The 25931-nt window shown below is 43.3% G+C and overlaps 1 protein-coding gene and 1 long non-coding RNA gene across 2 annotated transcripts; one reads left to right on the top strand and one right to left on the bottom strand.

Moving 5' to 3' along the window:
• Positions 1-827: 827 nt before the first annotated feature.
• Positions 828-24660, bottom strand: LOC112576700 (transcriptional regulator ERG homolog). The gene is made up of 5 exons (XM_025259352.1): positions 23604-24660; positions 20832-20885; positions 15808-15864; positions 11320-11394; positions 828-6433 (listed from the first exon to the last, which is right to left on the bottom strand). Exons 1-5 carry the CDS (start codon positions 23674-23676, stop codon positions 5880-5882), a joined length of 813 nt encoding a protein of 270 aa, XP_025115137.1. The 5' UTR covers positions 23677-24660; the 3' UTR covers positions 828-5879.
• Positions 12009-20555, top strand: LOC112576702. Its single transcript, XR_003101882.1, has 2 exons — positions 12009-14329; positions 20312-20555. It is a non-coding gene; the product is annotated as an uncharacterized LOC112576702 (long non-coding RNA).
• Positions 24661-25931: the final 1271 nt, after the last annotated feature.

Raw genomic sequence — 25931 nt, 5'->3', positions numbered from 1 at the left:
TAGAACTTTATCTTAGATATTATTTTTCGGATGACGTTGTTATTTGTTTTGGTGGTACCGGGTGAGTCCACCCTTCAGGAAGAGGACACAACCTGTGATGCTGATGGCAAACAGTCTCCGGAAAGTCACTCAGATAATTGGCTGACAAACGAGTTTTCTCTCCTGCTAGTAAACATCGGTGTTTCGGCACCATACAGAATGAAAAAGAAAAAAATATATGAAGAACGAAAGATTAGTGGAATAAAATAATGCGGAAATATTGCAGATGGTGATAATTACATACAGAAGAGTTTTAAAAAAAATTAACAAAGAAAAAACAGTAGATGTCATAAATGGAACTGGACTATGACACAAAATATGTAACAAGATGAAAGTAAACCATAAAAATTTGGACGTAAAGAAAAAAGTTCACGAAAGAGAGATAAAGAAATCGGAAACAAATGCAGATAGATGGGAAGATGCAAGAAAAACCAGACCGGAGAGAAGAGAGATGTATGGAGCCAATAACATGAAAAAAAAGCAGGCGACATAGAAAAAAAAATGAAACAACTAACAAGAAAAGAGATTTAAAATAAATTAGGAATTTCAGTCAAGAGAAAGGAGGGATAAGAAACTAAAATGCCAGAAACGAAAGTACGACGAAGTAGCGGTAGAAGATAATTAATGAAGATCAGGAAGAGAGTAAGATAGTGTGAAGAAAACAAATGAGTCGAAAAAGTTTGAAGAATGTCATGTTATGAAAAATTATCGAAAGAGAAGTCATCATACTCCAAAAAATTGTAATGAAGGCATCTGTCATCCTTTCTCAAATGAAACCAAGCCGTGTGTCACCCTTTCTCAAATGGCAGTCCTTCTGCCACTTAATTTATACATTTCATATATTATTTATGCTTTACATACAAAGTACTTTGTCGAACAGTTCTCCTTATTTACACAAATGAGCTTATATACATTTTAAGTTGTACAAATAGATAAATGTCATTTTCCATTTACGCATAGAAAATCACAAAGACGAGTCAAGTATAAGTTTGAAGTAAAGAGATACCTCGTCACATCATCGCAACCAAATCATTAAAGCAAATCGTCTCAAATAAACATACAAACAAAAAATAAACCAAACAAAGAAAATTAAGAAAATGCAATGTTTTATATTTAATCACCTTCATTAGCAAGTTGTACATATGAAGCTAGAAATTTTTTTTTTTTACTTAAACGCTAGAAATGGGGGAAAAGCTAAACTGGTCGTTTGTCCTTGCACTTCAATTTTGCAACAGAGAAATCGTTAAACTGCTAAATTTGAAAAAAAAAGTCCAGGTATTAACTGTATAAAGTATTTTTCTCATCGGAAACTACTACCTCCGACATCAATTTGTTTGTGTAATTGGCTGTTTTGCTGCTTGGTTATTTATTTGCTTTATTTACGTGAGGCTCAACGATCCAAATGAATCAGACATCCCAGACTAGATACTTCCTGTTTGATAATCCAGAAATTAATTGGACGCAACTGCAATAGAGGAAGGGCAGACACTTGGAGTGAATACCTCATACGTCAGTGAGTTCAAACACACGCACGTGCGCACGCATCCACCTACCCACACCCACACACCAAAGTTCGAGAAAGAAGCGACAGTACTTAACACTTCAGCCTCCAAATCCATCTCACTCTGTCTTATTAACCCTCAAAATCCCCCCAACACCACGACCACAACATTTTAAACAAAACTTTGACAAGCTTGAAACTGAGAGCAATGTCGAGAACATTTCGTCAAGTGTGTTGGTTCCTGCCCCTGGGGTTATACGTTCCTGACCTCAAGTTATAAGTGCCTCACCCCGGGGGTTACAAGTTCCTGACCTCAAGTTATAAGTGCCTGCCCTGTGGTTGTAAGTGTCTGTGTGTGATAATGGCGGTTAATCGCTTCCCCTGTGACTGCGAAATCCTAACATGTTAAAAATGAAAATAAAAACATCAGCAAGTCGTTGACGACTGTTATTATCAAATTATGTTCACACAATTTTCTTTCCTTTCTGGGTTTTGTTTTTACTTTTCCCTAAACAACTTGTAGTTTATTGGGCATAATCGACAGTCCTGTTGTACCGAAGCTTAATCTTTGATTATTCTCGATGTAAAGTAATGACAAATGGGACGTGTCAGAGGAACTAAAACATTAAATTACGATTCAGTTTGTTTTCTTTTCTGTTAATTTACTGCCAACAAATACATCTGAATGTTTTCTATTGTCTTTAACCATTTCTCTCCTTCTACTACTTTCTTTCTGTTGTTGTGAGAGAGAAAGAAAAATCCTGTGAAACCTCAGACTTCAGTATTCATTTGCTTGTAACGTCAGATCATCCAGGGCAAGAAAGACAACTCTTCATCTGCGCGGGGGTGCGACCCTATCAGCGGAGAGAGGTGGGGTTTCGTCGGGGGACAATTTATTTCTTCCCCAGGGCGGATTAGAACCAGCGATATGGACTTGCAAGGCACTCCAGTCCACGATAGCCGCGCGAGGCTGTGTAGCGACACCGACTGGGGCCGGGACTAGGAGGAAATCCAATTTTCTACCCGTCCAGATAAACCCCGGGTCTCAAGCAGGGCCGAGGAAAGAAAATTAATCGCAGAATATTTTTCTTGTCTCCGCCTTCCGCCAGTTTAGATACCTATCGGCGGACACTGAAAGCTCTCCCGGACGAGGAATCCAGAAAATCAGTTTATTGATCCGGGTCCTTTGAGTGTGTCGCGCGCGGGGGCTAACATTTCCCCGCAGTAATTGTAGCGCTCAGGTCTCTGTCAATTTGTTGGCCAGGGGTTGGGCTGGATTTATGACCACTGAGAAGCACCAGTCTCGGGTCTCTACCAGGATTTATGAGGTTAGAAAATGGCGGCCAGCACCATCTACTTTTGTAATCAAGGCCCAGACGAAATGACTGCTGCCTTCATCGTCTCGTATGGTGGTCGGCGAGAAAATGCGAGATGGTGAGAAGTCTGTCGAGATCGTGTTTGCGCAGACGGTGCTGCTTTCTTCACATTCATACCACGCGCACGATGCTCAAAACATTATTCGTAAACTTCTTTTTCCTTTTCCATCAGTTCGTCCATCTTAGTGTGATGGAGTAGACGATTAATTAACAAACCCTTAATTTAGTTTTAAAGACTAGAAACTCACAAACCCTCAAGTTAGCGGGAAAGACTTGACAGTGATGAGGTCTCGAGTTAGTAAGATAGTCTGGATAGTGTGATAGAAATTAGCCATCTGTCAAATAAAAAAATTACAAGAGTTTATCTTAGAAAAAGACATTTCAAAAGTGTTTATATTTTATGAACAATAATACGTCTGAAAACATTTAACTGAATGCATCTATTTAGTAACAGAGAATCAATAATAATAATAATACAAAGTAGACTGCAATGACCGTGATTGTTGCCCATTAAATTTTACTGTCTGTCGAGTGAATTCGGTTTGGACCTTTTAATTCTTTTCTTTTGACTTCAGTCAAAGCTTCTAAATAAAGTTCAATCTGTAGGGCTGTATTCCATTAGCATAGTTAAGCATAATTATGTACTCATATTTTGAGAATTATTATTTTAAAATAAACTTTAAAAAATAGTTATAAAGAAAAAATGTTGAACTCGTGTTGTCCTTTAAGAATGATGGTCTGGACACCTAGTCAACTCTCGGCGTGATAAACCAGACAATAAACTCTCGCCTAGCAGTGAACTCAAACTCTACAAGAGAAAAATGCGGGAAATGTAGGAAAAGATCACGAAAAGATCTCGTTTCAGCTTGCAAAGGAGATACCAACACCAAATCTGAATACCCTCCCGTACTTTAAATAGGGATTAAAACAATTAAGAATATTTTTGGGGTGGGGGCATGGGGTTACTGATATGACCAGCCAAATAAAAAAAAAATGCAAATTGGATGTTTTCTGTGACTACATTCATTGCTCAGTCAGACTAAGCACATGACCTTTCGGGTACAAACTACCACACACACACACAGATGGACGATGACAGCAAAATTTGAACTTCTAGACCTCGTAAACCGAAGTCCTACGACAATCCGCATGTGAGCAACACGTATGAACAAACTACTTTTATGTTCACTGGGCTTTGGCAAGAGCTTTTTTTTCATTCTTAAATAGATGAGCTGTGCTTACAAATGTAAGGATCTTATTGGACTCGAACCTTTTCGGACATCAGCTGCTTTATCCATGTGCTGCTCCCTCTACAAACTGGACAATGACTATACCAAGGAATGTAAGAGAAAAATTATGCCACGAACTATTCTGAAAAGTGACTGTACTCAGGAATGTAAGAGAAAATTATGCCATAAATTTTTTTCTGTAAAATGTTCTGAGTGAAACAAAAGACGAAGCCTTTGCTCAACTCATTAACTAAACCTTCAAAATAATTTCTTATTAAAAAGAAACGTTAATTCTATTCGACTTCAGCTGACTACTACCAAACCCTTAAAATATATTATTAAATTTGACTGTTGCATTTGGAACAAATCACTACAGCCACTGCAATTTTTAAAAAAATCAGCAAAATCTCACAACATTTGGTGGGAAGAATATATATATTTTTAGATATATGAATATGTGTCTATTAATCGTATGTAAAAATATACCTCCGTCAGCCATTCATAAAATCATGAACACCGATTGTTAAAACTCTGTGACACTTTGCCACAGTAGTGGTCAGTCCATCCTCCGCTACAATCAGAGCATGGACAGCTGACTGTGAGCTTGCTGGTGCACACAAAGAACGACAGTTGTTTATTTTTCAGTCTGTGGCTGCAAAGATATGTGAGTGGTTAACAGGTAACATTTCAAAGAGACATCTCTGTGCACCTGTGCCTTGGGTATCACCTGGCAAAGAGTCACGGTTCAATTATGACTGTACGCTGATAGGGTACCCAGGGTCAACTGTGAAATATCAAAGGCTTTTTGGAAGTCCTTCTCATACACTTTGTCTCCTATTTAAGAAGACAAGACACTGGACACTTTCTTGTCCGTGATACCAGAAGCTGTTTCATGGTTTCCTGCAGAAAACTGTCCAAAAGCACCAACCGTAAGCCTTTAGTCACGTGTTGTTTCATACGATACTCCTCTCGTGCATCCAACATTCGCAGACACTGCCACGTTAAAAAATAAAGAGCAAGTTCCGAACTTTCAGCACCATACTTTTTGTTTATGTCAGAGCCGGTACCACGTGCTCAGCAATCAGCTTCGTTAGCAACAGTTGTGACGTACAGAACCAGGGTCAGAAAGGTGAAGGTCGCCAGACAGCGTCAGTCAAATATCACAACATTCCAACAACGACCGCAACATCTTCATCAAGTGCACGTTTCACCTCACACCTGTCAGCAGGCCGTTGGTCTCTTCCATCACCTCCCACCCCACTCCCAGCATCCTCACCCAACCCTCCACATACTCACGGATGTGACGTCAAGCGGGTGAAGTCTTCCCAGAAGGCTTTCTGATCATCACAAGCATGTCAACGGCACTTGAGTATTTGAAGAAACAGACCGTGGCACAGGAGGGACCATGCTCCGGTCTCTAGTTCTCACGACTTTGGAATGGTTTCCCTTGGGACGTAAAGCAAGACGTTGGACGTACTCCTCCTGGTCACGTGACTGATTGCGTGCACAGTCTTCTTTGGTTGGTCAAGGCTGGTTAGTCTGGGACCTTAGGCGAGAAAAGGGGGTACAAGATAGATGTGTGAGTAGGTTTGAGAACATGGCGGCGTCAGTTTGCCAGTACCGGTGTTTCATGTCGAGTTGTCCCTCTGGACCCGTTGGCCAAGTCACACGCGCGCGCGCACAAACAAAAGGTTCGTGACGTGGTGGTGGCGTTGGGGGTTTGGGGGCTTACCGTCACGAATAATACGCCCCGAGATGGTGTGGCATGTGAGAAGCCGGGTGCGACACCGGGTGGTTCGTCATATTGTGATACAAATTGCTACCCGTGCTCGACGGCCAGTACCCGGAATGAGGTCCGAAGAGGCCGGACGGGGAGTTGGAAATGGGCGAGTGAGCGTTCATGAAGTTGAGCTTGGGGCTGTGGTGGTGAGCCGGGTGGTGCGGGTGGTACGGAGACATGAAGATGTCCTGCTGGTACTTGTACGCGGTGGGGTCGCCTGTGGCCGGCTGCATGGCCTGCGCTAGGCCGGCAAAGTCGAACTTGTAGGCGTAGCGCTTGCCGTGGACCTTGGTCATGATGTTCTTGTCGTAGTAGTAGCGCAGCGCGCGGCTGAGCTTGTCGTAGTTCATGTTGGGCTTGGATTTGCGCTCGCCCCAGCGCCGCGCCACTTCGTCCGGGTCGACCAGCTTGAACTCGCCGTTGGTCCCCTCCCACGTGATGCAGCCTGCGTTGGCCGAATCGGACAACAACTCCAGCAGGAACTGCCACAACTGGATCTGGCCCGACCCTGCAACACACGTCCAGAGAAATATTCGTGAACAAATCGCACATTAAATTTAGCTTGTTTACAAATTCAATGTAGGATAAATATCAAACCACGCCAGTAGCTAAAGTTTTGATGATGGCACAAATAATCTTGTGATTGCATACTAATTATTTCTCAGTACAGCGTATTTATTTTTTTCTGCTTTGTATTTCTAATTGTGTTTCTTCTAACTGCAGTCCGTGTCCCGACATGCCGTCTGCTCCGCAGTTAGTGTTAGAATGTCTGGCGCCCTCGTTATTAAGTCCGCGCCAGGAGTCCATGAAGTGAAAGAACATCTTATTGTTACCAGGTGATGAGGAGGATAGGGCGAAATGGACTGAAATTGTCAAGATGTGTTATGGTCACTGATTTGTCAAAAGGTTGAGTCAGCCCTGGTGATGGGGAAAGTGGGGAATAGGTGAGAATAAATCAAGGACACAGTCAACAAAGCAGCAGAGTTGAAGTGTGATGACAGCGACGATTGTGGTGAGTCAGTTTCTCTCACATCGAAGGAAAAGCTGATCAAAATCAGTCACGCGATCGATCTATGGTCGCTAAATTGTAACGCAGTTGTAGTGTTTGGTTCATATCTAGAAAGGTTGATCTTAACCGGGGTAGGAGAGTCGGGGGTGGGGGGATCCCAGCACAAATTTTCTTTTCAGCCTCGCATACCAATAGAATCATTGTAATCACTTTTCCGCTTTCCCCTCCATCACTCAGACCCCCTTGCCTCCCCGTAATACCTTTCCATCTTTTTTCTCTCAACCTTGTATTTCCCTTCCGTTTCACGCTCTTTCCCATCTCGTCATGGTTGAGTGAATCTTGCCGCTACGGTGCATGCGCCGTGGCAGTAAGTGCGCGTGCAACAATTATCGAATGGCCGGTCGCCTTTCTGCCAAGGACCTCGCTTGCAAAAGCCTTCATTCTGAGACAAAGCCTCTCTCCTTCATAACCAAACCAGGGTTTTATTTACAGATTTCGATAAATTCTTCCGAGCCCACGTTCGGCCTTTAATTGCGGAACGAGAAATCATGCCGGCCATCCACGCTCCCGCCATGGCACTGCCCATCATCAAATTCGAAATCGGAAACCGCCGCTGTGTCGAGCCGGATCCAGCTAAGTAGCCAGGTTTGATTACTTTTTAGCGGGACCTGACAGCCGCATAAAGGTCTTCTCCAGTTCCCCTGTCTGGGCTTCCATCTCGCTCTCGCGCCCAAAAAGACGTGTTTTGTTTGGGCCGCGAGCCGTGCGGTGACGGGGGCGGCTTTTTTGTCCTTTGAAATGGACATCAGCTCGTTAATTTCTTTGATATGCCGCAGCCGTGTTGACGGTTTGTTTATTTCAACCACGTGACCGCTCCTGCACGAGCCTGAAGGGGGAGGAGAGTAGAGGGTGGTGGTGGTGGGTTGGGTTGGGGAGAAATGTGTTTGAAATTACTGCCCCTGGCAAGGCCATGAGGAACCTCTCGTCAATCACGTGATGCTCGTCGCGATTACGGCTTTCAACACCAACGTCTGAGCGACGTGAGAAGCTGGAGCGAGTCTTGGAGGACTGGGGACAACGTTCGCTTCCTGAAACGGCCTTCAGCCGCTTGGAATGGACAAGAAATCTGTGATGTTAGTCAACTTCCTGGAAGTTGGTGAAGACTGTTATCGTCATCCTCCTCCATCTCATCATCTTCTTGTTCTTGCTGTTGTTTTTGTTCTTCTTTTTCTTGCTTTGCCGTGGTATAGCCTTAGGTGCTGACTTGGCGTGAAATACCTGTCTCCCCTCCCTCCCACTTCTTCATCTTATGGACAGAAATCAAATCAGGAGCAAATAGCTCTACAGTATCTTTTCTATTTATTCTTCAGTCAACTTTACACCCGATCCGTGACTGTTTTCTCACTCAAGGTGGTTCTTAACAAGACAAATGTGGCGGAACGTCTAAAAAAAATTTTCCTTGACGGTTAACTAAAAAAATTTCAGAATTGAGGTAAAACTCTCGTGCATGTTCTTTCGACAAGGAGGACCTCAGCACCACGTGTGACAACGACAACGGCCGCCTGTAGATGATTGTTGTCGTTTGATGAGTGATTGAAGACTTGTGGCCGGCAGTGGCATCACATCGCCGGACCGAAGACAGTCGACAAAGAACGGATGGTTCGAAGTCATTCATTGGTCGTGAACAATGAGAAGTTTTTTTAATCACGAAATCGTGGAAGCTAACAAATGTTTAGTTTCTACGAGAAAATCTGTTATTATAAGCCAATGGATTGTTAATAACGGATGTGGACATTTCAGATCTGCTTTACTTGTTAGCGGATGTGACTTGCAATCGTTTGTTTACAGACGTGACTGAAATTTTGACAGGCAGAAAACAAGGAGAGGTTTCTGTTTTGTTGTTGTTGTTTTTTCTTTTTCTTTTTTTTTTTCTTTTTTTTTTTTTGGGGGGGGGTGGTATCCTGGCTTCCATCGCTCCTGCAAACAACACACGATACACGACAGTTTTTGATGTTTCTGATTTTTGTGTGTGTGTGTGTGTGTTTTTTTTTTTTTTAGGAACATACATTACGATTAGTTTTCAGTGTTTCTGCTGTTATGGTAGCAACAACAGGAAGTGTGAGGGACTTTTTTTCCTCTGAGCTGTCAAGGATATGTGCACCTTTCACGTTCTTACTATGGTAACAGCCTCCATCCCGATAGAACAAGAAAAAAGTACTTTTTATTTGTATTTGTATTTGTATTTAAGCACTTGCAGCACCGTGGGTGGCCATTTCTTTCTTTTGATATTCGGATGTTTAAAAACACTCATGGTTGACTGATGTAATGTTTTTCTGGAAGTCTTACCTGTTAAAAACTTTACTTATAGAAGCGGGATGAAGGTAATAGTGTGTTTTTTGTTTGTCCTCCTAGATGATTATGAACACACTGCCTCCTGAAAGTTACTAAAATCGTCAAAACGCCTGGAAACATGGCCACAACCCGTTAATAGAGTGGTGGTCAGAAGTATGCAGTGAGTAGTCTGGATCTCAGATGTTTCCGATGTATATTGACCTCCTCCACTCATCCTTTTTTGTTACTTAAAAGAAAATTATGTGGAAGACAATAATAACGAAACGTTGACCGACGCGCAGACACGTTAGTAAATAAATGGCTCGTTTGAAATACGAAATTTTGAAGAGAAGCGGTTTAGTAGGAGGTCAGTATCTATCATTTAAGCCAATCATTTAGTTTCCCATTTTCTTTAACGATGTGTGAACACCGGGAAGTATTGGTCTGTTTCCGGAGGATGCAGAGAAAGGAAATAATCTGTTTCTGAATTCTCCCCGATTGCCCATCCCTGTACACAACAGCTGTCATTGTTTTATCACTGTGTGGGGTAAACAGAGAGACTGACTTGCTGACACGAAAAGCTAGTACCCGGATGTGAGAAGCACCTGTCGGTACACGTCATCACTCGGTGTTGTGGACGATCAGCAGACGACTAGTGACAATACTCATGATGAGAGCAACACTTTGTCTGCAGGCCTGTCTGTCTCCGATCCCCCTTACTCCCCAACCCCCAACTCTTTCTCTCCAACTCACGGAAAATTGCAGCAATAATAGCACAAATAATAATGAATCAATTAAGCATATATAAAGCTTATATCTGATTCTTCTACAGTATTTTAACGATGACAATTTTGTGCTTTTCATGTTTTTCCACACTTATTGTCCCTCCTCTGGGCAATAGGCTTTGAATAAACCGATCATTTAAAAAAAACTAATTTTCATTGGCACAAACATATTTCCATGCGCACGTGAACATTCCCATGATGGCACGTGCATAATCGCATACAAACCGCGCGATGTGATTTATTTGCGAGTTAGGGAGGGAGGGAGATGGTGTGAGAGAGAGAGTTAAGTTTCCCTGCTTGTGTGGCGTGCAGACGTTCTATCAAACACACAAACAAGAGACTGACAGGACCTGATATTGTCCTTGACGTGTCCAGTGTCGGTATAAATAGAAATAAAGCTGAAAATCACTAATATTCTCTATTCTCGCTGTGTATTGTTCGCATTTTAATTTTTCCGGTCCCTTCGGTTTGATTCAGTTTTCCCTCCCACGTCTAACCTTCCACAACCCTCCATTCGATTCCCACTCTCCGCCCTCGCTACCCTGAGCCTCTCACCTCACGTGCATAAAGAACAAGGTGCTGCCGGGTGGGTTTGTTTCATTTCCTCTCCTCCACCCCGCTATGATGAGGCTTTGTCGCGATGAAGTGAACATTAACGTATTTTAATGTAATGTAGTTTTATGTCTGAACATTTCACACGTAGACTGTGCGGATGTGTGCGTGTTGCAGTGTGTTTATGACTGGCCACGTTGGTGTTGTTGTTGGGTTTTTTTCGGTGAGTTAGTGGCTGACTGGACACTCCCCCTGCACCATACACTTGTGATTTATTTACTATTGTTATTATCTTTTTGTCGTAACGGATGTTTCCCTGAATATAAAAGAGTGTGTAGGACACGTGCTCTTTCTGTGTTTGAGTAACTTTGTGTCGATGCTCATGCAAAAAAAATAAACCCATCAAAAAACAACAAATATAGCAGTATGAACTGTTTTTGTTTACTAGCTCATGTGCCATACAGATAAAGTTTTCAGTCTCTCTCATATAAAGATTGAAACATTCAAATATAATTAATAAAAGGTAGAGATGGACGCCGTAAAAATAATTTCGATCTCTTAGTACTGGAGTTCTGACATAGAGTTAGTATCCTGTTGTTGAGCTGTTAGTACAGACACTCTGATAATTGTAATTAGCATCATTATCGGGATGAGTTTAATCAAACACAATCTAACTGCCATCATGGCAGGACTGTAACATATGACAGACTGGCTTACCTTGAGGTCGCCAAGGTGCGTGTGCGCTGTCTAACGTTGATTTGGCGATGGCAGGCAGAGAGTTGGGATGGTAACCTGCAAATAAAACTGACAATGTTAATATGAACAGATTCCTACTCTACCGGAAGGATTATTTCTCTCTTTCTCTCTTTCTTCCTCTCTCTCTCTCTTCGTATCCTTTCACCTGTCTCTCTTTCTCTCTTTCTTCCTCTCTCTCTCTCTTCGTATCCTTTCACCTGTCTCTCTTTCTCCGTATGTATGATAAATCTGTATTAAAGAATTGAAGTATGAGAATCGTCTGCTTAACAGAGTTCAGAGGTTAAAGCCTTGTTAGCCACGTGTCAGTGTATATATAATATACATATATATAATTATATATCCGTATTCATGCGGTCCGCGTTTGTGGACTACATTGTGTTGTGTGGGAAAAGTTTTGTTTTGTTTGGGAAAAGACACCAATTAACTTCGGATTAATCAATAAGCAACCAAAAGAAATTACTGTTATTATTACAGACAAGCAGATGTTCTTATTGCTCCCCCTCCACCACTCGTCGTTCGTTTTTCGTTTTGCTCACCCGATCTCTCTATCCATCCCACTCTTTCACATTTTTTTAAAAAAACGATCAGTTTCCCTTTCTTTCATTAAAAACTGGATTTTTATCTTTACTCTTTATAGTTGTAATGATATTTTTAATTAGCTAGATGGAAAAATTTTTAATATTCATTTATATGGCACCTACACATACACACAATTCCATACATGCAGCACACGCAAACACATCCACACATCTGTGACGATGAAAAACATTAAAAACCTTGCAATAAATAATATATAAATATTGATAATTAAACACACCTGTACACAAGGAAGTAGGCTATAAGTTCAATTAATATTAGTGTTCTTGGGGACAAAGAAGAGAGAGAGAGAGGACGTGGAGATAAAAACACATTTACTGAGCACTTCACTCTCAGTTACATACAACCCTTTCTTTCCTCTTTTTCTCTCATTTCTCGCCGTTTACAATTCCCTGAAATTTGTTGGGCTGCGTATAGGACACTCCCACCCCATCCCCCTACCCCTCGCACCACCATCTCGTTCCCCCAAACACAGGTCTGGTGTGCAAGGTCGTGTTTTCACAGCAGTGACAGTGTACCAACATGCGCACCGCACGCTTGTATCATTCCTCTTAGCGCGATTGTTGTCTCACATAATAGTGATTTCCATCCATTAATTTAGCCCACCGCTAACCCTTTCTCTCCTTCCCCGAACGCGGTGCTGAATTCATCAGGGTGATGTACGGTCGCGGAAAACACTGTCCAACCTTCTGCATGGGAGAGCACCGCTGACAGAAATGTGATCGGAGGGAAGAGAGGAGACAGCATCGAGACAGAGACGTGGAGGAAGGGAGAGAGAGACAGAGAGATGAGAGACAGAGAGGAATCAAGGGTCATCAGCAGTGCACGTGCGCACACATGAAAATAACCGCACGCGCTTCAATGTGCCTGGCGCGTGTGCTCTCCAACGGACCCGTCGGGACAGGTCGGGGAAGCTGGAAGCGGGATAATGTAGGCGGGGGTGGTGATGGTGGTGGAGGTGGTGGTGGTGGTGCCAGACTCATAGAAACCCCCTACCCCCACCCCTTGTTATTGGTCAGTAGCCGTCGTTCACAATGAAGGCAGCGGAGGCAACTAGTGCGTCTACACGCAGCTCACCAATTATCAACACACCTGAAACCGCACCTGTGTCGGTGATATGACAGTCACCCTTATTGTTCAATTGTTTTTAACATCTTGAATCAAGACCATCAGGCATCACAGCAAACAACAAAAACAGAGGATGAATAAAGGGATGGTTTGAATATTGTTCCTTGGCAAACCCAAGCACGGCAGGGTTTGAACGAGCCGGGTAGGGCCCCAACAGGACCTTGGATGGGTGGGTGGGATGGTTGATAGTTGATCTGGCGGGAAAGTGCTTCTACTTAGAGGTCGTTTGGTACTATGTGGCCGTGCACACAGATGTCACATACTGAGTGTCCGGAGACGGGATCTCAACCCAGAGCCTCTGCAGTGGCGATAAGCGAGTGTTTTAACCTTCACGTCCCACTATGACGCTTCGTGCACCTGCCTCCTCCGATATCCATCCGCTCCTCTTGACCCCTCATTGCCTCAGGTCCTCTTCATCCACGCCACTGTCCGTCACTAGGTGGCGCCACGCGACTGTCGCGTCATGGGCTTCACTCACGACAGAGCGGCCACTCGCCCTTGAAGACAGCATGGGGTAGGGCACGCGCGCGGGTGTATTCGGGTGGAGGGTAGAGTTTCTTCTTCTACGGGGTGCACGCATGGCGGCAACAGTGCGGATCCGAGCGTGGCTTCTGTGATGCTGGTGTCGCGTTACGGGACGCGCTGTGCACCCGGGGTCAGCCATCGTACATCTTCCATGCTCCTTCGCTTCAACATTTGATCCGTCAGATTGAGCGAACGGCGCAGTATTCCAATCTTTCAAGTTCGTAAGCTTGGTCATTCACAGAAATATCAATATACAAACTTATCCCCTACAGCCAAGTAGTAGTGAAACTAAACTAATAATTCAAGCTTTAAAATAAACAAGAAAAATAAATATTTCAGAACAACAATCTCTTATATTGTAATGAGTTGTGGTAGCTCTCGTATTGTTTTGTGTACGAATGGTGTCTTGTATCTGACGTCTTGTGTGCGTCATTTCTTCCACGTCACTTGAAGCAGATAAAGACGTCATATATTAAATCAGATAAAGGCGTCATAAGTAGAAGCAGAAAAAGACGTCATATGTTTAAAAAATGAGTTTTTTTTCTATTGCCAAGGGAGCAAACTAAAAACAGCAACGGTCTTCGTCCGCCATCTTCTTTATAACTCTCACTGTAAACTTGTTCCTCTTCGACTGAATTTACCTACAAATCTCTTCATTCTCTTCGTCATCTGCGGCAGCTCGTCGGTTTTGTGTTTGTGTGTATGTAATACGTCGTGCAAGGTAAGTGTATGTTTGTCTTATCACACCTATACATGCATTTTACATAAAGTTTAAAAGTCAGTTTATCAACGTTTTGAGACATTATTTTGGTTTGTTTTATCATTTTTTATTTTAATTTAGCTTTTTGCTTAGTTGTTTTGTATTTTTCCAAGGTCGCTGTTTTAATTTTCCACTCGTGTGCACACTGGAGAATGGGGTTGTGGTGAATACTGGTCTGATTACTGGTGCCAATGGTCAGTGGGGGGGCGATCACCACCCGTATGAATGAGCTCGTGCTGTTTCTCTAACGCCCGTCAATGGGTGCCGGCGGGTAGACTGGGCCCATTAGCTCGACGGTGACGACACAATCCACTGGGCCTCCTGGCCCGCTGCTGTCAGACCTGCGAGCGCGACACGAAACGCAACAACGCCATTGAAGTCAAACGGTCCGCAGGGAGGTGTTTTTAAGAGCTGTTAGCTGACGCGCGGCGTCTGATGTTTGTAAACGTCGGCTGTTGCCAGAGCCTCCCACGGGAGAAGCCGGCACGGCGGTCTGGCAAGAGTCGGGTGTGTACAGCTATTGTGGCGGGCAAATAAAACGCCTTGTTTTGGCGCTGATTAGTCTCCGCCGCTTCCTGCATCAGCCCTCACCTACATCGACTGCCAGGGAGACCCGGATGTTGTGTGCTAGCGGCAAAAAGGCAGTCTACACAAGTTTTGTTTTTGTCTTGGTGCTCACAATTGAATGCATGTGGAAGGATGTGGGTAAAAACGCGCGCAGGCAAACGTGTTGATAGACAAATAAACACCAGAGATAAAATTATAACTGGCTAACAGATAGATAGCTCCATTAAGTTCATTTTAAGCCTTATAAATAATTATCTCGTATTTTCTCGCTGTCAATCATCCAAAAAAAGATGAAATTTTAAAATATGAAGTAAAGGAGAAACAATGGAAGAGGTGATTATGTTGGGGCGCCCGGTAGTGCGGTGGTTACAACATTCACTTGTCGCCACCCAGCAGTCTAAAGCCATGTGTTCGGATCTCGTCTCGGGACACTGTGACATCTGTTCGCAGAGCCGGCGTCACCATCTGAGTTTGTGTTGGTCAACAGGTCATGTTGTGTTCTTGTGTGTTTATAGTGTTATGTAAGTGGCTTAGTCCTCAGATTATGACCCTAGAGTTGTGGGTAAAGCGCACATTCATTATTACTCAATCAATATTAATTGTGTGTACAAGGTGCAAGTCCATGAGATTAGCTTGAACACACAAGGGGGAAACCTTGAGATACTTTGGTTTCCTTCTCCTCTGTCTCCCCTCATAGTGTGAAATCCTCTCTGTAGAAGCACTTTCTCACCAACAAGCGAGCCAGTGGTTGTTTTTGTAGTAGCCATGTCCTGTTAGTCAGGAAACGATTGGACAAATGGATGTCGGGTGAGTGGGAGGATGAGTATGGATGGATACAAGGTGTAAATTGATGGGGAAAAAAAACTACTCACCTGGGAAATGATGTTTCTGCATGCTTCTTGGTGGAAGCTCAGCTCCGGGCAACGGAACTGCATAAACAAACAGCAGCATGGTAATAGATTCTCTGATTAGGGTGTTTCAACACAAACACATAACACAGTGGTCACGGATCAACTACATAAACGCACGACACACGGGGCATGACGCCTTGCCAGCCATCTATCGAGACAGGAATCGTTTTAAAATTATGTACACTGCACCGATCTACCTCTCTTTTTATTTAGATATGTACACCCACACACACACCTTGTCAAACTGTCCATGATTGCCAAGTTTACTAAAATAACTTGTCAAGCGCCTCATACCCAAACACTCAAGTTTACCATACACAATATTGCAACTTCGCGACATGTTGCATTGTTTCCAAGCTGCACGGCGTCACCAATGTTAGTGTTACCACGTACCCGACTTTAAAGGGTCACAGCACCCTTCCCCCACCATCATCACCACCATCACCACCTCTCTCTCTCTCGTGCTCGCTCGTTCTACCGTTCACTTTAGCGCTCGCTCGTTCTCTCGCCCACTCCCTCTATTGTGGCTGTGTGAATCACCGGTTAAATGTTGCTGTGTTTTAGTTCTCGCCCCTTATGGCCAGCGACTAGGTGGCGCTTAAGCACCGTCATCAATGATGGCGATTAATCTTTCTGCGCTGTCTATCGATTGACTTCCTTCACAATGGACGCTCCACCACGCGCCCCACTCGTCTTCTCACCTCTTCATATCGGCACGCACACAAACACACACACAAACACACACACACAAACACACACATGGACATCACATCTTTGAGCGAAAAAATGTCTCCTTTAAAAAAATGAAGACCTACGCAAGGACCAAAACTGGATTGTACAAATGTCGACATCTCTAACACATACATTCAAGTGTTCTGATCGCCTGCTGACCATTGAAAAGTTATCATCACCTGTACGTGTAAGAGAGAAAATATCGCCAGGTTCAGTAGAAAATGGTATTTTGCTATATTCAACACCATGACCCGTTAGCGAGATGAGAATTGAGGAATCAAAATAGGATAAAAATAAGGATAACAATAACGAAACTCGAATAGAAAGGGAGGGGTTTCCACAGGGAAGGCAACATGTACAGAATAGGTGGTGGTGGTTGTCGGAGTAGGGTGGCTAAATAATCTCACGTGGACAGGGATGACAAACTGGTAAAAACAATCGCTGTTAGATGTTGCATCGGTGGCCTGACTTTTGTCCTTTGTAAGAGCTCGAGACAATATGTAAATACTTTAAAAAGCGTGAAAACTGCTCATCTTGATTGCATGGTGCTCGGAGTCTCGCTCAATGATTTCCACAAGAATACAGGTTCATTCAATCTATTTTCTTCTTTCCCTGTATCTTTGTCCGTCCGTCTGTCCGTCCGTCCGTGCCCATTTCTACTTGATTTCCACTGTGAGACCTCTCCCATTTCTGAAGACAGTTTCCGGTGTTCAAAGCTAATGGTGATGACATGATGGTGGTAGTAGTGGAGATCGTGGTGGCGGTGCTGTTGATAATTGGCGTTGTTTTGATTGTGGTGGTAGAGCGGTAGCTGATGTGGTGTGGTTCATGCTGTCGCGGGCGGAGGTGTTGATTGTGGTGGAGGCGTGGACGACGACGGCGGCGGCGGTGGTGGTCGTCGTCAGCGGCGGCGGCAGCAGCAGCAGCAGCAGAAATCGATAACCCTGTTGGGAATGGAGATTAGAGTATTCTCCCCTCTCCTCATCTTCGCTGAGCCTTCCCATCCATCCACCCTTCCACCCACCCATCTCCCCACACCCCCAGCCAACCCCCTCTTCCTCCCACCCTCTCCTTCACACAGCTTGAGGTTGTGTGGAACTGGCAGTTAGTCAATGATATCGATCTCCTGGTGTTAGCACCGTCCACTCCTTGCCGAGGGGAGTTTGTCCACTGATACCCGCGGTGTTTTCCATGCGCCGTCAAATCATAAGATGTTGGTGGCACCCAGATATGCGAGTCACACACAAACACACAAGCAAGCAGCTCTGTCGAGGCTTCAGGAGAGCGGAGGCCGTGATAAGACTGTGCCGAGCCTCGCCGCCATGCCAGGCTTTTGAGTTTAGTCAAGGGTTTACTTGGGGATCCACCCCCTCGTGATTTTGTTCGTCCTTTCCTCGTCTTTCTCTCCTGTACCCCTCTCATTCCACCTGACCTGTGACCTCTCTCTCTCTTTTTCTCTTTCCGTTTTTGTTTTCATCTCTTTTTTTTTTTCTCTTTCATGTTCCTATCTCCCTGTTTCTCATTTTTCCCCCTTTTATTATGTTTTTCTTCCGTTGTTATTTCGGCTGTGCGACTTGTGCGTGTGTGAGAGAGAGAGAGAGTTCGGACCGTTCAACAACAACAAAGCAACAAAATAATTAAATAGAAGCGTACGGTGACGAAATAAATTATCCTTAAAAAAAACCCACCAATATTAATTACCACTTGTACAAACACCTCCGCCATTATTAATATCGTCATAAGGAAGAGCAAAATGAATGGCGACAGACGAAAAACATAACGAATAAAAATAGTTATTAGTTTTGTGTGTATACTGACAACTCAGTCAGTTGATATACTGATTATTTATTTGCTTGTTGGTATACTGACCACTTTTTTGTATTAGGTGGTATGTCTGCTGACTATGGGTAGACTGTTTCTTAGTTTGTTCTTATGTTATTTCTTGGATCGTTGGTGTACTAACCTCTTGTTTATTAGGTCGCTGGTCTCCTGATTATTTATTAGGTCGTTTGTTTGCTGACTACTTTATTTATTAGGTCATTAGTATACTCACTACTGTATTTGTTAGTTCCTTGACAGACCATTCTCCGTGAAAAATCTGTCGGACGCAGTAATGTCAATGGAAGGACATTTCTTGCGTCTCTAAAATAATGTTTTTGAGTAAGTCATAGTCTCCAACTGCTTATGAAAATTCTTTCCCTGTTCGCTCCATAGAACCTAAGCTTTTTTAAAACAGAGAGAGAGAGAGGTGTGTGGTGTGTGTGTGAGAGAGAGAGAGAAATTGAAGAAAGAGATACAAAAGGCAATGAGGAAGAGGCTGTATAAGAAAGCAGTCAAGAACCCCACAGCACGACATCAACAGTCAAGAGAGAGATGGAAAAGGTCAGGGGAAAAACAACAGAGAGTATATGACAGAGAGAAATGAAAGAGATTATACATGTGAACAAACGATGTGAGCAACACAAGACCAGACCATGAAAGAAAAGACACAAGGACATTAGTATCAGGCAACTAATTTGTGTTCAGTTTTAGTTAATATTGAAATAAAACAACGATACTGAGACAATCATAGGAATATTTGGATTTATATCCTTATAAAAAAAAAGTCGGTGGTTAGGGGGGATGTGTCATCATCTTGTCCCTCCTGGGAGCCAACAACCTTCGCAAGAAAAAGCAGTCCGCCTTCGGGTATGGATGTTACTCTCCAGAAATAAGGACATTTTTCTGTGTATGCAGAGCGAGGAATAACAGCAGCATACTTTATTTTCTTGGTGAGATGATGTTGATGGTGCAAGATGATGATGGTGTTGTGTGATGATGTTGCTGATGATAGTAGTGTTGGCAATTAATACTAAAAGAATGTAAAGATTAAAGTGATTGACGGTGTTAAAAGTGTCAAAAGACAAATAAAAAAATGTCAGGTCAAGTTTGAACACAGTCTGGTGTGATTCTAATAAAATCATTGACAATAAATTTCTTTCTTATCGCTAACCATCTTAAAGAACTCTAATTTGGGTGTCGCGAGTTTTAAAGTGCCTGTACTCACCGGAAAACAATCAGAACCCGCTATTTATGTTCTATTTATTATTTTCATTACTACTGTATGACATGAGCTTTGCTAGAGTTGTTTGGTAGCTTGCCTGTACACACTTTCAATTGCATTACACATTCACTTACCATCTTATGTTTCCACTGGGTATTCTCTACATACACCCGATTATGCCCAAGGGTACACCATCATTAGCGTGACTCCCAACGCGCCCTACATTTCGTTTCCCAGTTATTTTACATGCTCATTCACCTCCTCACTACTTTACAGTCATTTGTTGGCTTTCATACAGTCATCCTAGGTGTTGTCAAACCGCTTCCTTGCTGTTGTACGATAATATTCTTGTTATTGGAGGATTGATGGCTATGGTAATGTCTCTCAATAATTATTAAACAATCACTTGATAATTATTGTACAATCCTTCCCTTGTTATTTACAATAGTGTGTTAGCTATTGCACCCTCACTCACTATTGTACAATATCTCGTTTATTATTAACAATAGTTGCTTAGATATTGGATACTCGCTCGCTGTTATACAATCCTCCGCTGCTATAGTATATACTCACTCACTGCTCATTCGCTATTTCACACACCATCTACTCACACTCTGAATATACATACAAATAAATACATGGATGGCTGCGTGTTTGTTTGTTTTCTCAAACATGTTCGTTCGTTCACAGGAGGATTACAATCTCACCATCACCCACTACGGTGAGCGAGTTGCGGCAAAAGCGACAGAAATTTATTGCCGAGAGCTTGGCCACAGTTAGATGAAGCAATGGCGCCTAACAACATATTCTCTGTGAGAAATGGGAAATGAGAAGCGATTGTCAGTTCCGGCAATTTTCACTCTGTGATTACAAGTAGGGTGATTGTGCGTAGAATAAAGTCGGGGATCAATACGGGTTTATATTTTCATCAAAAGGCTGTTAGTTTTATTTATTTATGTTGTGGATTGTTGTTTCTGATGCTGAATTTTGTGCCTTATCAGTGTGACTGACCTTACCTCACGCGCGCGCGCACACAAACACTTCTATATGTCCAGGTGAATACAAACGCGTAATCATTATCACAACACAGGTAATAAAAGCAAGGAGTGATTCACACACACACACAGTAATAGTAAAAGTAACATGTATGAGCTCACGAAGTCCGTAAAGCCCAGTAAGACAGGTGTGTCTGTCTGTTCGCATCTCCTACCTTGAGTCTGCGGACTTGACTGAGGTGTCCATGGAGTCTTTCCATACGAGGGATCTGCAGATGAAGAAGGTAATCACTGAGAACGAGCGATCATAAAAAACACAAGTTGGCGACTTTATTACATGAAAATATATATGAATGTTCAATACTCGTATTAACAGTTAGAGAAAATATATTTCAGTTTGTTTCATTCACTTGACGTAAACTGAGCCCGCGCTGAACGTTTCATTCTCACAAAATAAAATAGAAAATGAACAGAAAAACGAAGAAAATCATCCAATTTAAGGCATTGTGTGTTCAAGCTACGAATAAGTCTCTAAAGTAGCTGGATATGCCACTGAACCAATAACGGAGTAATATTTTATTAGAGGAACATAGTCGACAGCAGAGGTCGACTTAGTGCTGTTGAGACACGTGACCAATCACAGACATCATTGCCACTTGTTGTTGATGTCCAAGTCAGATGCTAAAGAATCTGAATCACAACCGAAGCAGCTAGTCATTATTTCTGCTGCCGCCTGGTTGAATGGTGTTTTGTCATCCGAAGCCGATTTTTAACTTTCGTTGATGAAACAGGTGTTCAACAAATTTCCGTTACCTGATAGTATCTTATACAGCATGAACAAACACGGCCCTTACAATTATTTGGCCAGTTGGAAATTACTATGCAGATTCAAATATAAGAGCTTGTCAATTACTTTTCACATCAGTTTGAAATGCTTAATTATTAATCACGTGCCAAGGTAATTGTCACCAGGCAGATACCTGTACTAGATAGGAAGTATCTTATTTATTAGGAAAATGACTGGAGTGAATGGTGTCTGATCTCGTGAGTGTGTGTGTGTGTGTTCGTGCGTGCGCGCGCTCGGCAACAGTGTCTAATAATTGTTGGAACTAGTAGGTAAACAACAGCATAGCCATGTAAACAGAATACAAGTGACAGCGAAGTGTACGCATCTACCGGTCAACCCTACTCCACATAAAAAGCTGCAGGTATGAATGAGGGGATAAATAAACATCAGTAGCTGCTGGGGCCAGAGATGAAATGTTTGACTACCGGGAGGTCTTTGATATGTTGTACGGCTGACCACTGACCATTCTACAAACAGAATAGGTCAAGGGGTCATGCTCAACTCCGAGAAGGAAAAAAACTGATTAAACTGCCTCCCACATCCCGAGCTGGCAGAAAAATATAGCAGTTGTCTATTATAAAAGGTTTGAAGGAAAATGTAAACCACGAGAAAAAAAATCTCTGTAAAAATCATTTATTTATATCATGAATATTAACAGATGCATGAAATAAAATGTTTCAGGAAAAATACATTTTGTAAGAGTCCAGTAGAAACTAAACTCTACCTTATTCAATGTTACCTTATTTATTTCAACGAGTCAGGCATAGTAAACTAAACGAAAAATGTAATGAAACCTATTTAGAAAACATTGGAAAACAAAATTAAAAGTTATGTGAACGCAGAGACATTAAAAATGACATTTATTTTATAAACTACTCCCTCATTTTATGTAGATGTTCAGAAGATTATTTTTATTTCAGAAAATTGTTATTTGCGCTATTTACTAAAATGTCAGGAACGTTCGTGAATTGTTGGATAGAATTATTTTTAATTGTTATTAATTAACGATTTGATAGTATTAGTACCTTTAAATCAGACATTTGGGTAGATGTGTATTGTGAACAGTACTTTACAGACCTAAGTATAGCTGATGACAGAGGTAACTAGGGAAAGGAAAATTGTTTGACTAGTGAATGAATTTAAATGTTTCCAGCCAGAAGACCACGCGAACACTCAGTAATGCCAAAACTCTCGTAGTGTGTCTCTTTCTTTCTTTCTCTCTCCCTCTCTCTCTATTATAGAAAGTGTGTGCGTGCGTGCGTGCGCGTGTGTGTATGTGGAAACCTTACAGTAAGCCTGACGGTGAGAGAGAAAGCAACAGTAGACTTCAAGGAAATATGCATGCTCTGTCTCTCACATACACACAGACAGAGAGAGAGAGAGTGGGGAACATTAACGGAACCTTGATTATGAATCAACTGCGAAACAACCAGCAAAGTTGTTGAGAGGCTAGTAGTTTTTTCAAGATTTCCGGTACTGGAAAAGTTGTGAAGTATGTAAGGAAAAAAATGCATCTACATGTGTTAAGTCTGTTTTCATCAGTTCTCAACATTGTGGAACTGATTTTCAAATCTGTCAGTGGCAAAGATGAGGAAAGACAAGAAATATCAAAAGACAAAAGAAGAGGAAAAGACAAGCGAAATCTTCAAGAATGCGACAAATCGCAAGTAATGTTTTCTTTCTTTCTAGACTTGAGTGAGAAATTATTTAAACTGCTACTGTAGTTCATGCCAGGTGAAAACTACAGGAGGTTGACAGTCGGACATGAACAATGAAGGATGCTTTATCAAAATGACTGCCACCCACGTGAAAACTTTACTCTTTTGGTGGCCTTTGGATCAACAGACAGGAAATTATATCGTGGCTTGATGTTTCGACAAGCTCATTGACACCTTGTTTATTTTCTTAACACGAGGAAACTTTAATTCTAAGATATTTTATAAATTGAAAACTCATCGGAGGAGCACAAGTCAAGTGCACTTCGATAAGATGTCAACCTTTTTACAAAATGCCTCCCTGAATTTTTAAAGGTGCACTGATGACGTAGGTAATAGCGGCCTGGGGGGTGGAAGGTTGAGGTTGGAAGGGGTGGGAGTGGGGGCTGACGGCAGTGGGTGGAAAAAAAGCGGAAGTGACGTACCCGGAAACATCATGCCAGGAATGCTGGTGAAGGTACACGCTCTGTAGTACTCCTGTTGGGAAATCGTCTGCATGGCGACGTGGTGTAGGTAGCCGGACGACGCAGGGTGAGCGCTGCTCAGTCACCTCCGCGCACTTCCTCTGACAAACTGCACCGCCAGGCACTCCACACACACACTCCTCGAATCTTCTTTTGGAACCCACTTGTCCTTCTTTCAGGAAGTCGGGACAGCCTGCCTTTCTCTTCTCTCAGCACTCAAGCCACCTCCTTCCGTTTCTCTCTTCCGCTCTTCTGTCTTTTTCTTCCTTCCGTCTCTCCCTCTCTTTCCTTTTTTTTTTTTTCTTCTTAATGTCAAGCCCCTCCTACTACCTACTGCCAACAGCCACCCCCCCTTAGGCGCTCACTCGGGTTGTATCGCACCCCTTTGCTAAGGCCGACGGCTCGCTGATTGTTCTTATGTATCTAATTTTCTCAGCCTCGAGCCAGTTTCCGAAAAACGCGAAGCGCAATTTCCTAACGGAACCCGCCGGCCCTCCTCGGCAACCGGTTACAAGGAAATCTGCTTGGAAATAGGGAGGAAACTTTCAAGCACCGATTTTAAATCAGTTCCGCATAGCCTTGCCATGGGAGGAGGAAACTGGTCATTGATTTACGCCGATGCCATTTATACCAAAGTCATGTTTAATCAAAAACCAATCACGCCGGCCAATCACCGTGCCAATTATCACCCTAAGGTCTCTGATTGGCTGGCGCCGGGGCTCGTGCGCCGCTATTGTAATGGCGGCGGGCGGCGGGGTGTGTTGCCATAGCGACCGCGCGCCAGCCTGCCTCCACGTGCGTGGCGTGTTGACACGGCGCGAGAGAGAGAAGAAGAGAGAGGAGAGAGAGAGGTCCGTGCGCGCAGGGCTGCTACGCGGGGGTGTGTCTCCAGTGGCAAAAGGGCCGCCTTGTCTCCTGGCCATGTCCCTCCGAACCCTCCCCACTTCTCTGTCTCCTGTCGTCCTGGAGGACGCGCGTCTTGGAGCGCGCGTGCTGTCACACGGGTGGCGGCCAGGAGAAAGGCGGGTCAATCGTTGGGCTTTGACGGTGCGGCGAAGAGTGACAGACTGAAGTCATGCGTCCACGTTCTTGACTGTCACCGGACTTTTTTGTGTTTTGTTTTGGCCTCACCTCGTTGGGTGAAAACGAGGCTCTACGTTTTATCACGGAGCAGTAGGGGGTAAATAGGTGAAGGGGGTAGAGAGAGAGTTATTTGTACGGAAGGAAAAAAAATATACTCAACTTGTTTATCAAAACAGATGTTACTGATGACACGAACCCCATCACGTGACTGACCGTCAGGTGTGACGTTCACATGAACCAGGTACGTCGGCGAGGAAGCAAGGTCTGGAGTGACTATCCTCCGATGTGGGATCGCCCGTGTCCAGTCATCTGAAGAACACCTGGCTTCAGGCTCAACCTTTCCGACGCTTGGAAATATCCTGGACTGGACTGGACCACGAATCCACGCAATAAATTATGGCGCAAGCCTGCGCAAAATAGGGGAAAAGTCGAGAGGTCGTGGGAATGGACACGCAGGACTGGTCCCTTCCACATTCAGAAGTTCTGAAACAAGGCTCGGTTTGAGAAAAGTCGGACAGGTGTTGGCGTGCTTTGAAGTCTGGTGCAGGCAGATGATCAGGTTTAAGAGGGAGGCAAGCTGCATTTCGTGTGGGCATGTGTGTGTTCGACTTAAACATGTCCTCCTCTCTCTGACGGCCTAGAGTTTTGTCTCTGTTTGATCATACAGAAAAACGCTTGTCACAGGAAATATTATCTACAAGAATATGTTCCTCCTGTCGTCAAGTCGAAAACTCATGACGTGCGAGTAGAACTAATTCCACCTCACAGTCATCCCTCCCTCACACCTACCCCTCCCCTCTCGACCTCCCCCACTTTTCTCCTTCGTCAGCAGCTTTAAAAAAATTGTCTTCAAAGTTTTTATCTTTCCTTTAACTTTCTTTTTTTATCAAACCAACCAACCATCCAACCAACCAGCCAACCAACAAGAAGTCCTCAATGAACCGAATTACAGCAGCTAGTCAGTAAGGTCACAGGTCAAGTAAGGACTGTTGGCTCAAACAGTCCATGACGTCACACAACGACGTTAACTTAAAAAGTCGCTGTGGTGGATTTTGTTGGGGGTCGATGAACGTCAGGAATACGGAAGACGTCATCGTTAACAAAGCAGACGACCGATTTATCTCAAACATCAGTGTCACGCTGTGCTTTCAAAATGGCGTCTTCTTTGAAAGAAGAGTTTTATTTATGCTCGTGACGGCAGTAGCC

Source organism: Pomacea canaliculata, linkage group LG12, assembly GCF_003073045.1.
Source record: "Pomacea canaliculata isolate SZHN2017 linkage group LG12, ASM307304v1, whole genome shotgun sequence".
In the NCBI taxonomy this organism is placed as follows: Eukaryota; Metazoa; Mollusca; class Gastropoda; order Architaenioglossa; family Ampullariidae; genus Pomacea; species Pomacea canaliculata.
The sequence above is the reverse complement of the archived record's forward strand: the minus strand, read 5'-3'. Positions and strand labels throughout refer to the sequence as shown.